General features: G+C 41.1%; 1 protein-coding gene across 1 annotated transcript; it reads left to right on the plus strand.

Moving 5' to 3' along the window:
• Positions 1-305: 305 nt before the first annotated feature.
• CSTA (cystatin A) lies at positions 306-11,477 on the plus strand. Its single transcript, XM_029214269.1, has 3 exons — positions 306-812; positions 7,698-7,799; positions 11,231-11,477. Exons 1-3 carry the CDS (start codon positions 747-749, stop codon positions 11,357-11,359), a joined length of 297 nt encoding a protein of 98 aa, XP_029070102.1. The 5' UTR covers positions 306-746; the 3' UTR covers positions 11,360-11,477.
• Positions 11,478-12,467: the final 990 nt, after the last annotated feature.

Below are 12,467 nucleotides of genomic sequence, written 5' to 3' on the forward strand. Positions count from 1 at the left end.
CTCACAATGTAGCTTACAAGTGTGGAGAGCAAGATTGGGGGTTGAGGAGTGGGGAACTTGTGATATCAAGTTTATTTCTTGAAAACAACTACCAGGAAAGAAAAAAGGAAACAAATATGACCAAATGTTAAAAGTTTTCATTCTGGACGATAGGAATATAGGTATTTATTGTTTTATCCTTTGTGTTTTTCTGTATTTTAAACAGTTCTAGAAATGTAAATAAAAGTAAAATACAAACATCCAGCCAAGATTCTCCAGATAGATCTTTACTTTCTTTATAAAGTCTAGTCCACTTTAAACAATCAGCCTTGACATTATTAAAAAAATATTCCTTTAAAAAATAAAGTTTTTGTTAGAAGTTAAACATTGGGAAACTCTCTGGTTGTGGTTTCGGATTTCATACTTCAGATGCAACAGGATGGAACCAAGGTCAAAGAGAACGCAGGGAAGTTTGACTCTTGTTCCAGCACTACGCCTTGTATACACCCACTTGTTCCGCCACAGCCCCTCCTTCTTGCCAGCTCTTGTTAGCATATTCTGCTGAGGAAGCAAGAAGACTTACTTCAAGACATACTCCCTTTGTCCCTTCAAGACGTATTTTCCCTTTGTCTTTTGTTCTTTGAGGAAAATAAAACATTCTACAGGCGGAGCTTGTGAACAACACCTTCTTTAAACACCAGAGCCTCCACCCTTACCTGACCACTTCAGCGCCAGCATCCTGCCCAGAAAAGACGCAGTTAGCCAAAATGATATGTGGAGGCTTACCTGAAGCCCAACCTGCCACTCCAGAAGTCCAGGAGATCGCTAACACGGTGAGTGGATGCAGCTCATGAAAAGGTTTGATCCCAAATCTTGGTTTAGGTTGGCCCTGTGTTAAATGTGTGGGTGAACATCAAAACCAGAATATGGGGAAATGTGTGGTTTTGTTCAGGTTTCCTTACAACTGAAAAGTTTTTCAGATGAAACCTCTGATAATTCTAAATGTGAGAGTGATATTGAGCAAGTCATATCTCTTCTCTGAGCCTCAGGTTCCCCATTTGTAAAAGAAGAATTTTTATTGGATCATCTCTAAGGCTCTTACAATGTATGGTTCTAGGATTACTAATTCAGTTTCTAATGAAACTTTTCTATTCTCACCAAGTGGAGCCAACATGTAATTAAAGTCTGAGGTTGTTAACAATTGATGAACTAGGGACTTCCCTGGTGGCACAGTGGTTAGGAATCCGCCTGCCAATGAAGGGGACACAGGTTTGAGCCCTGGTCCAGGAAGATCCCACGTGCCTTGGAGCAACTAAGCCCGTGCGCCACAACTACTGAGCCTGCGTGCCACAACTACTGAAGCCCACGCACCTAGAGCCTGTGGTCTGCAACAAGAGAAGCCACCACAATAAGAAGCCTGCGCACCACAACGAAGAGTAGCTCCCGCTCGACGCAACTAGAGAAAGCCTGTGCACAGCAATGAAGACCCAATGCAGCCATAAATAAATTAATTAATTAAGAAAAAAAAAAAGAACCTGCTTATGGTTAAAAAAAAAAAAACAATTGATGAACTAGACATCAAACGCACTACAGGAAAAAAATTTTAATAGATTGAATGAAGAGCAATATCATAAAGATGATCCACATACAAACTTCCTACAAATCTGACTCAACGGACAATGTTTTAGTATTTGGAAGATGATTAAACTAGTAGAGAAGTGGCACAGTCTATGGTGATTCCAAGATTCATTATGGTGAAAATAGAATTCAATGTGTTTAGCAGGTTAATACATTTGTCTAAGTGTTGTCTGGTTAGCCATTACCTATATAATAAAAATTTATTGTATTGCATATTTTATGAAAAGAAAAAGTATATAAATTTCTATTTTAGGTTTGTAAATTGTCGCCCTATTTTCTTGTATCATTCCTTCTTGCTTTTTCTCACTGAAACTTCATTCTGTGACACTGTTTGGCAAAGATTAGCTTCTTGTGTAAGTGGAAGAGATGGGATTCTCTATGTTAGGGCACTGAGAAGCTCTCTAAGAGAGCAGATGCCTGAAATTCTACCACTCATTCTGTGGGGCTAAGTATTTCCCTTTCAAGAGTTCTTTTAAAAAAGTAGTTACTTTACAATAATGTGAATAAATATATGTGAAAGAATATTAGATCAAAAGTTTCAATTAGACACCAAAATACAAGGTGTCTTAGAAAGTGCACATTCCAAAGGATATGGTAATCCAGATGCAAGTTTTCAAAGGAAATAGCTAATAATAAATTAGATGATTCACCCATGTTAAGAGTAAAAAAAAAAAAAAAGTAAATACCTTGTCACTTTTTCTTTCTTGAAGAAGGTAATATTAAGTTATTAATGCCTTCATTCAAATCCCTGTATTGTCAGTGTTTTCAAACTTGAATGTGCACACAGGTCACCTGGAGGTCTTGTTAAAAGACCAGATTTTGGGGCTTCCCTGGTGGCGCAGTGGTTGAGAGTCCGCCGGCCGGTGCAGGGGACACGGGTTCGTGCCCCGGTCTGGGAAGATCCCACATGCCGCGGAGCGGCTGGGCCCGTGAGCCATGGCCGCTGAGCCTGTGTGTCCAGAGCCTGTGCTCCGCAACAGGAGAGGCCACAACAGTGAGAGGCCCGCGTACCACAATTAAAAAAAAAAAAAAAAAAAGACCAGATTTTGACTCAGTAGGTCTGGGGTGGGCCTGAGGTTCTGCATTTCTAACCAGCTCTGGTGATGCCCAGGCTGTCCATGACCTCACTTGCCTACAGTACTACAGATACAAGGTATTCTGAGAGGCCTATGGGAGATGGGCTTTCTAAAATCAGAGGGTGGGCAAAGAATCTCAATTTCATCTGTGAAATGAAAATAACACCTCTTGCCCTTCGACCTCAGAGCCGTAAGGACTAATGAGAGCACCTGCATAAAAATGACTTGGAGGGAATTCCCTGGTGGTCCAGTGGTTAGGACTCTGAGCTCCCAGTGCAGGGGGCATGGGTTTAATCCCTGGTCGGGAACTAAGATCCCGCAGGCCGTGACTTGGAAACGAGAAAGCAATGTGCATAGGTGAGGCATTACAATTGTTTACTTCAGATTTTTGCCTGAAGGAGGGGAAGGTCATCCCATAGAGAGGGGAAAGCATCAGAAAAATGATGACTGCATGTTCAAGGGATTTGACATCATAATGAAAGAGAGAGGTTGGATCAGTTCAGAAAGAGAAGAAAATCAAACAAAAGGCTTGGGGTTGAGAAGACTTGAACATTTTTGAAGGCAGAAGAAAGGAGTTTCTCCATTCTGAAGATAACAGAGACTGGAAGGTAATGCTGGTATCAGGTACTAAAGGCTGTTAGTAGTACTTGGGTCCAGAGTACACGTGGAAAAAACCCCCTCTTCCAAAGATTCTCTATGCCCCTCTTCTTTCCTCTTTCCTATTTGGGGAGACAAGTTGTCACGAAGGAAAACAAGCCTGGTTTCTTCATTCAGAAAACATTGATTTGGGAATTAGCTGGAGGTCCAATGGTTAGGACTCTGTGCTTTCACTGCTGAAGACACAGGTTCAGTCCCTAGTCCGGGAACTACTAAGACTCTACAAGCCGTGCAGTGTGGCCAAAATAAAAAGAAAAAAAAGAAAGAAAGAAAACACTGATTATGTACACAGTACTGTGTGAATTGCTATAGGGAGAGAAGGGACATAAAAAATGTCCCTACCCTCAGAGAAATTTATAAAATAGATTGGAGAAAAGGGATACACACAAGGAAATAAAGAGCCAAACATGGCCCCATCCATAAAAAGCCATAATTAAGGAGCAAATGAATGGCCCACTGGCCAAAGCCTCTGGATCATTATGGCTGATCCATTATCTTATGCCATATGTAAAAGACCATTGGATGAGAATTCTCAGTATGTTTATGTGCAGGAAGGAAATGTTATTTCAATAATTAGTTTTAGAAATAAGGGCTATTATTACACATGCACAGATGCATACACACAAAACATACACACACACACACACACATACCCCTAAGTCAAACGTGACTGCTGAATACCATTCCTGGCATACACACAGATCATGCTTTTTGTCTGCCAGGACACCACACAAACACCCCATCTTTATACAATTATGGACACATCCAGGAGCTTAGCATGTCATGGTTCTTACCCACAAACCTGTGTTCTCCTCTCTGACTACAGCCCCCTCATCAGTCACCTCTCCCATTGTCCTCACGTCCAGAGAACCTGCCATTCATCCACACCAGAATCCTTCAGACACTCACCTCCCATCTTCATCAGAGCATGCCTAGGCCCACTCTAGCACTCACCCAGCTGGATCGCATGATGGGTGGTTTCATACTCTCCTCTACCCCTGATTTCCATGGCTTCATGAGCTCTGGCATTCCAGTCCTTAATTAGAGGTCACTCCCACTGCCACAACTTCCTCCTCAGCTTCTACTCCAGGTTCAGAGAACTTTGCTCAAGGAAGATGTAGAAACACAGAAAACTCACCCATTACACATCTACAGATTCATGCCAGTGAACAACCACAGCAGGACCCTAGGGCTGCCAGGACATCCTTTCAGTCATATCCTGTTGATCCTTTTCTAGAAACCCCACAGAGGTGGATCTGGACCTTCTCTCTCCTCAGTTTCTCAATCCGTCCCATCCCCATGGCCCAACCAGATGGCGTCTCAGTTCTTTCTCTTAAAAGATTGCAGCTGGGCTTCTCTGGTGGCGCAGTGGTTGAGAGTCCGCCTGCCGATGCCGGGGACACGGGTTTGTGCCCCAGTCTGGGAGGATCCCACATGCCACGGAGCCTGCGCGTCCGGGCCTGTGCTCCACAACGGGAGAGGCCACAACAGTGAGAGGCCCATGTACCGCAAAAAAAAAAAAAAAAGAAAAAAAGATTGCAACTATCTTGTTCGAGAATGCCCTGAATTATTTATCCCCTGTTGATCTCATTCCTCTCTCCAATCTAAGACTTTGAACTCCTTAAGCCAGGTGCCATCATTTCTTGCATACTGGGTGCCTTGCCCCATACATCCCCTGCCCTCAAAACATAGGTGACAAATGTCCACAAATCACCTCTCACCAACCCTACTGTACTCTCATGTTGCTACCCAAACTCTCCTTTGTTACTCTCTAAAACTTCCCAAATATGACCTATCCATGCTGCCACCATTATCTTTCTATGCATATTTTCCTAAATTATGCATAGTCCAAGTGTTTCTGCAGAATGATTACAGGTAGCCTGGGTCTTGGGTTCAGTGTGGCTTAAATCCTCAGATCCTGGAGAACTAGCAGCTTACCGAGATTCATGCTCTGCAGCAACAAGAAATGCTTGAACAGCTCTGGGGTAACTGCATTTTACCAGGCGCTCCTCCCTGGAAGCATCCTTCCCCTGCTTGGGACCCAAGTAACAAACCTACACTGTTCCCTTCAACACCTCAACCACCACCATGCATGGCAGGTGGAGGAAGGTGAATGCCAACTGTGTTCAGCTCGATGTCTGTCTGTTTACCACCAGACTCTGGACCACCATTCCCAGGTGCCCTTCACCCTCCTAGCACCCGTCCTGGGAGGTCTTTCAACAACAACCTGCCTTCTGAATAAGGTTTCACTGATCAGCTCCTTCCAACTCTGCCCCTTTTCCTCCTGCTCACCTGAAATCTCATCATCCCAGGTTCATAGCATCCAACAATAGAGCAATACAAATCTGTTTTACTGGAAAGGGGGAGCAGGGCTACGGGTTATAAGTACAGTGAACCTGCAATCAAGGCACACAGTCTGATAGGTGCCAGAGCACTTATAGAAACAAACCAGGACATTTGAAATCAACTCTCTGATGGAAAATTCTGGATTTGTGGACTGCATAGATACAATGGAAAGGTTACAGATTTGGATGTGTTTCTAGGACAGATAGAAATAAAAATGTCTGATACATAGTTTAAAAAAAAAGATAAATCAGATACTCACTATTCAAGGCATTTAAAATGCCAAGTAACTATAATCAGTAATTTTTCAGCCATTAGCAGTCATGTTCTCACAGCCTTACGTTCCTCACCTGCAAAATGAGGCTTAAATAGATAATTTGGGGTTTTGTGTAGAGATTAACCCTTCCCAGCTCAGCTCCTAACTTGACTGGTACCCAGTGGCTCAAAAGGCTCAAAAGGATTAGGTAGGGGGGAACAATAAGACACTGAACTCTTCCCTTACTCATTCTCTCTGCATGCTTGTCCACTTTTCTCTTCTCTCTCCTGCGCCCTACCTCCTCCCATTTCTTTCTTTCTTTTTTTTCTTCACTATTTTTTTCCTTCCTTTCTCCACTTTTCAACCTCACTTTCCATCTCAAGAAAGCAATCACATTCCTCCCATCTATTCTGAATGTTACAGGAGAAATGGGTAGTGGTCCGAGAAGTGTTTGCCCTTCAAAAATGGTCTGAGAACTCAAAGAGTTTGCAAATGTCTAGATCTTTGAAAGCAATCTGGTACCCAAGCCGAGGCACAAATAGAAAAGGTTTCAAAATGCTTGCCCACTGATGGGAAAGACTGTGTGGCCTTGGGAGAACCCTAGATGCACTGGAGGCCTGACTAAAGCTGTATATGCACATAAAATGTTATGGGCTGCGGCTTCCCTGGTAGCACAGTGTTAAGAATCCGCTTGCCAATGCAGGGGACACGGGTTCAAGCCCTGGGCCGGGAAGATCCCACATACCGCGGAGCAACTAGGCGCATGAGCCACAACTACTGAGCCTGCACGTCTGGAGCCTGTGCTCCACAACAAGAGAGGCTGCGATAGTGAGAGGCCCGTGCACCGCGATGAAGAGTGGCCCCCGCTTGCCACAACTAGAGAAAGCCCTCGCACAGAAATGAAGACCCAACGCAGCAAAAATAAATAACTAAATTAATAAACTCCTACCCCCAACATCTTCTAAAAAAAAAAAAAAAGGATGTCCACGTCCTAATCCCTGAATCCCTTAAATATGTTACCTTGCACAGCAAAGGGACTTGTGGGTGTGATTAAAGTAAGGGCCTTGAGATATGCTATACTATTTTTGCAACTTTGAGTCTGAAATTATTTCAAAATAAAAAAAAATTTGTAATGAAATAGTAATTACGGTCTCCCATTTTTATTAATCAAAGACATCTTTACCTATTTGTAAATACATATTTAACAGATTTGTAAATCACATAAATGGAGTTCGATATAGCCTTGGTAATTTGTTTCCTCTAGTCAACAAAAAATTAATCAGTTGATTTAAGAAAGAAATGGGAAATTTTTTCGAGCCAAATTATGGATTATAACTCAGGAAGAACAACATCTCAGAAAGCTCTGAGAACTGTTCTACCCATTAGAAGTCAAGGCAGATATATAAGTTTTTCGAGACTGAGGGCTGTACATCAAATGATGTATAGTTGACAGTTTATTTAATCCAGATCTAAGCAGCATGGTGGTGGGTCATGTGATTCCTTACAAGATAGAGGAGGGATGTTATCTTTTAAGGAATTGTCTTGTCGATGCTAGGAGCATGTTACTCTTTATGGTTGAACAGGTATTCCTGCTGATGGGAGTGGTTTGGCCGATGCATAATGCAGATACAAAATGCAAAGTGGGGGGAGAAGGGAGGCCAAAGGGCAGAGAGATTTTGTTGTTGTTGTTTAAATTTCTCTTGTCTTGCCATAAAAATATGACTTTTATTTCATACTCTTTTCTTAAGGTTAAACCACAGCTTGAAGAAAAAACAAATGAGACTTATGAAGAATTCAAAGCTGTGGAATATAAAACTCAAGTGGTTGCTGGAATTAATTACTACATTAAGGTTAGAGTTCAACATTCGCTTTAGCACTAAAAGATATTGTTGTATCTTTCACTTTATGCAACGCTCCCTGTCGCCCCTACCTTATAATTTGTTCTTTCTCCTTGTCCTAAATCAAGATGCCTACCTAGCATGGTACTGCCCAAGTGGTAAACTCTCAAACTTGGCAGATGATGGTATATTTATATCATCTTTTTCTTGTGAATTTAGAAAGCTTTCTTATATTAATTCTTAACTTAATTTCCAGTAAATGTATAGAAAAAGACTTCAGAATTCAGAGCATGCTTAGCTTGTGGCCATGGCATCTTCATGTGGGATCCTAGGATCCTAAAGATGTGGGGCTGGACCAGATGCTATCTTGAAGTTTATTCCATCTCAAAGCTTTGTGATTCTATGTGTCTAAATTAAATGGGTTTAAGGAATGATTTGAATCATTAGCTGGGAAAATAATTTAAAACAACTTTTGCCCTTTAGATAAGCATTTTGATTAATATAATTTAAATATATTATTTTTGTAACTCAAATAACTAGTTTCAACTTGTGGCACTATAGGTGTAGTTTGAAGCAGTGGAGTATTAAAAGTATTTTAAAAATTAATTTTATAGTTATATCAGAAAATTAAGTGAGGCACTGATCCAGTTCTAAATGAAGAAAACTTTTGTGAAGTTATTGAGAGGGAACCAATCCAACAAATCAACCATGGATATTTGGAAGCCATTTTCAACCTTTTGTATTGAGAAGATGATAATTCTCACTTAGTAAATAATTACAACAGACATTCAAATGTATTTACTTAATCTTTACTAACCTACTTGACGAGGGCACAATCCGGCTTATTTCTCTTTAACAAACAATTAACCACTTAAGATATAAAATTTTTTTAAATGTTTTCAGCAAAAAAAATAAAATGTGTTGTTAAGCAGCTCTGCATGAAAAAATTACAAGACTGGGTCACGTGAAAAGATCAGCCCAAATTGGGAGATTGGGATTGACATATATACACTAATATGTATAAAATAGATAACTAATAAGAACTGCTGTACAAAAAAATAAATAAAACAGAATTCACACACACACACACACAAAAATCAGCCCAGTCCTACCACATTTGAGGTCCTGGTACATGCCAGGTGCTGGGGTGCTACACAGGGGTAAGATCCTGCCTTGTCCTCAGAAAGCAATGGTCTTGTTTCCTCCCTTCCTGCTTTCTTCACAGCTAGAAAAGAATGGTTTCTAGTTAAAAGTGGTTTTGTTCAAAGATAAGAAACATTCCATCAAAATTGGGATCATTATTTTAATAATTTATGATTAATCCAAGTACAAAAATTTCACATACTAACCAGCTCATACATTTCTTAAAAGGCCCATCAGAAAACTATCTTGGAAATTTCTTCCCTTAAGACCACAGTCCCCTTCCCTCCCTACCTCACCCTCCATCTGCTATCAAATTTCTCCTATGGGATTAAAGTCACTGACCACAGTTTCCTCCTTACTTCCTGGCCATCTAGCTGTTGACCTCTTTGATCTGAGACACTCACTCTCTGGATTTCAGATCTGGCTGGTGATGTGACTTCCTCTTGTTTTTCTCAAGTACCTGTCAAGAGGCAGGTGGTAAAATGGAAGGATTGTAGGCTTTGGTGTCAGACAGTCCTGGGTTTGAACACTTACTCGGCTTGTTTGACTGGTTAAAACCTGTGCGATCCACAGCCCCTCATCTTCTCTGAGCCTTAATTCCTTTAGCTTCACAACATGAGTAATAATAACCTACTTTGCAGGGTGTTGTGTGGAATAAATGAACTAGAAATTTACTAAGCACTTATGGGGACTTCCCTGGTGGTCCAGTGGATAAAGCTCCATGCTCCCATTTCAGGCGGCCCAGGTTTGATCCCTGGTCAGGGAACTAAAAGTTCACATGCCACAACTAAAGATCACACATGCTGCCACGAAGATCCAGTGTGCCACAACTAAGACCCCGGCACAGCCAAATAAATAAATAAAAATTTTTTTAAAAAAGAAAAGAAGTTTACTAAGCACTCACAATGTGCCAGGCACTGTCCTAAGAGCTGGGCATGTATTATCTCATTTAATCCTCTCAACATGTCTATAAGTATGATCATTTCCTTCCTGTTGCTGATAAGAAAATTGCCCCCTGGGGAGGTGAACTAACTAACAAAGGTCACAATACTATGAGAGCACAGACAGAATTTGAACCCAAGTAGTCTGATACTTAGCTATTAGCTGTGCTGCCTCTAATAATGTATGCAAAAGCTGGTGCCCTGTTCCAAGTACAGAATAAATGTTTTTGAAATGTTACCCCATAGAGTGAAACTAACACAGATGTTGAAGTTTGGCTTTGTCACTTATTAGCTGACAGATTTATGAAAAATTACTTAATCTCTCTTAATCTGCTCTGCATCTGTAAAATGGTCCTTGTTCCACCTTTCTTCTTGCCTGGAACAAAATGTAAATATAATCAAGTATATAAGATGGTCATCATAGTGTCTGACTCATGGTAAACATTTGATAAATGACATTTATTAAAATTAGTTTAGTTAGATTTATATATAAAGAATGAACTAGTGGTTATCTGTGGGGAGAGGGAATGTGGGAGGGGCAAGATAGGGGTAGGAGATTAAGAGGTACAAACTACTAAGTATAAAATAAATATGCTACAAGGATATATTGTACAGCACAGGGAAATAAAGCCATCCTTCTATAATAATTTTTTTAAATAAAATAAAATTAGGTTAGGAAGGGACATCAGAGCACAATAAATATTATTCAAAGACAAAACTTTTACTGTCTGAACCAAGAACAAAAGTTGGAATTCTTACCATAGTTTTCTAGGTCCCAGATTCATGCCCAGATTACCATTTCAATCTTCATACCAATGATTTCCCAGCAAGATCCCTTTACTTCAGAAGGGAAACTAGACTCTACACCCCTGCGCCCTGCTCAGTTTTACCTATGGGCATTTATAAAGCAGGTTCTAATATAGATATGGGAACCACACATCCCAAATTCTCTAGGGCAATTCCAATTTTCTTCTCCTTGCTCAAACCATGAGACAAAGTATCCCAATTTGGGAGTCGGAAAATGGAAACATCAAAAAGACTGTCACTTGTTTTCTTGATCTGTGCATCTTTGAAAATGAAATGCAACTCTGGACTTTCATTTATGCACAGAATATAGTAAACTATAACATAAAATAAACCTAGGACCTATGTCTCTTGCCATGCCTTTAGCCTGCCCTTTCTCTCATAAAAGAAGATGGAAGTTTTATGTAAACTAAGGGTCTAAGAATGGTGGTCTAGGAATGCTATTCCAAAAGAGCTTATTGCAGCTAAATCTTTATAGGTCTGTAGATCTTTCATTTGACATGGATCCGTGTGAATGAATCTCCTTTTTCTTTTTTTCTTTTTTTTAACTTCCAGATACGAGTAGGTAATGATCGTTATATTCACATAAAAGTATTCAAGAGCCTTCCTCAACAAAATCAGTCTTTGGCACTTACTGGCTACCAGGCTGACAAAAGCAAGGATGACGAGCTCACCGGCTTCTAGCGACATGTTCTGAAAGCAGTCGATTCTTTCCACTGTCTCCTGATTAATGGCCCCTGCTAATAAATGTAACTATCAATAAAGAAGTATTCCTTTTCAAATAAATTAATCTCTTCTACTAGCTCTCGTCTGTTTTTTTTTTTTTTTTTTTTAAGATGTTGTGGGGAGCTTCCCTGGTGGCGCAGTGGTTGAGAGTCCGCCTGCCGATGCAGGGGACACGGGTTCGTGCCCCGGTCCGGGAAGATCCCACATGCCGCAGAGCGGCTGGGCCCGTGAGCCATGGCCGCTGAGCCTGCGCGTCCTGTGCTCCGCAATGGGAGAGGCCACAGTAGTGAGAGGCCCACGTACCGCAAAAAAAAAAAAGATGTTGGGGGTAGGAGTTTATTAATTAATTTATTTATTTTTGCTGTGTTGGGTCTTCATTTCTGTGCGAGGGCTTTCTCTAGTTGTGGCAAGCGGGGGCCACTCTTCATCGCGGTGCACGGGCCTCTCACTATCGCGGCCTCTCTTGTTGCGGAGCACAGGCTCCAGACGCGCAGGCTCAGTAGTTGTGGCTCACAGGCCTAGTTGCTCCGCGGCATGTGGGATCCTCCCAGACCAGGGCTCGAACCCGTGTCCCCTGCATTAGCAGGCAGATTCTCAACCACTGCGCCACCAGGGAAGCCCTCTTGTGTATTTTATATAAGAGTAAAATTACTTTTTCTTTCTCAAAATCAATGCTATAGCTTGAGAGTAGAAATTCCATACAAACTGATGTCAGTTGGAAATCTTAGAAAAATTACGGAGGCCTAATGCAACTAGCTAAAGGATAAAACCACCACCACTCCCACCATTGGCAGGCCAGATCTTGGGTTATCAGTGCCCTGGGGCTGCTCAGAATTCAACGCTCCACCTTTACCCTCACATTTTAAAATTAAATCGAGTATTTTATTAAGCATATTTATATTTTAAAACAATCTCAAACTTACAGATAAGTTGCCCCCCCAAAACTTTTTTCCTGGACATTTGAGAGTAAGTTATCTACAGTGATGTTCCATCACCAACAAATTTTGCATTTTGCACCTCCTACAAATAAGTACATTCTCCTGAAAAACTGAAATATAACCACTAA

Source organism: Monodon monoceros, unplaced genomic scaffold, assembly GCF_005190385.1.
Source record: "Monodon monoceros isolate NGI ecotype Baffin Bay Population unplaced genomic scaffold, NGI_Narwhal_1 Super_Scaffold_11, whole genome shotgun sequence".
Taxonomy (NCBI): domain Eukaryota; kingdom Metazoa; phylum Chordata; class Mammalia; order Artiodactyla; family Monodontidae; genus Monodon; species Monodon monoceros.

Coding starts and splice junctions, on each gene's coding strand:
- CSTA (XM_029214269.1), top strand. CDS start 747: ATGATATGTGGAGGCTTACCTGAAGCCCAACCTGCCACTCCAGAAGTC. Junction 813..7,697: donor TCCAGGAGATCGCTAACACG/GTGAGTGGATGC, acceptor TCTTTTCTTAAG/GTTAAACCACAGCTTGAAGA. Junction 7,800..11,230: donor GAATTAATTACTACATTAAG/GTTAGAGTTCAA, acceptor TTTAACTTCCAG/ATACGAGTAGGTAATGATCG.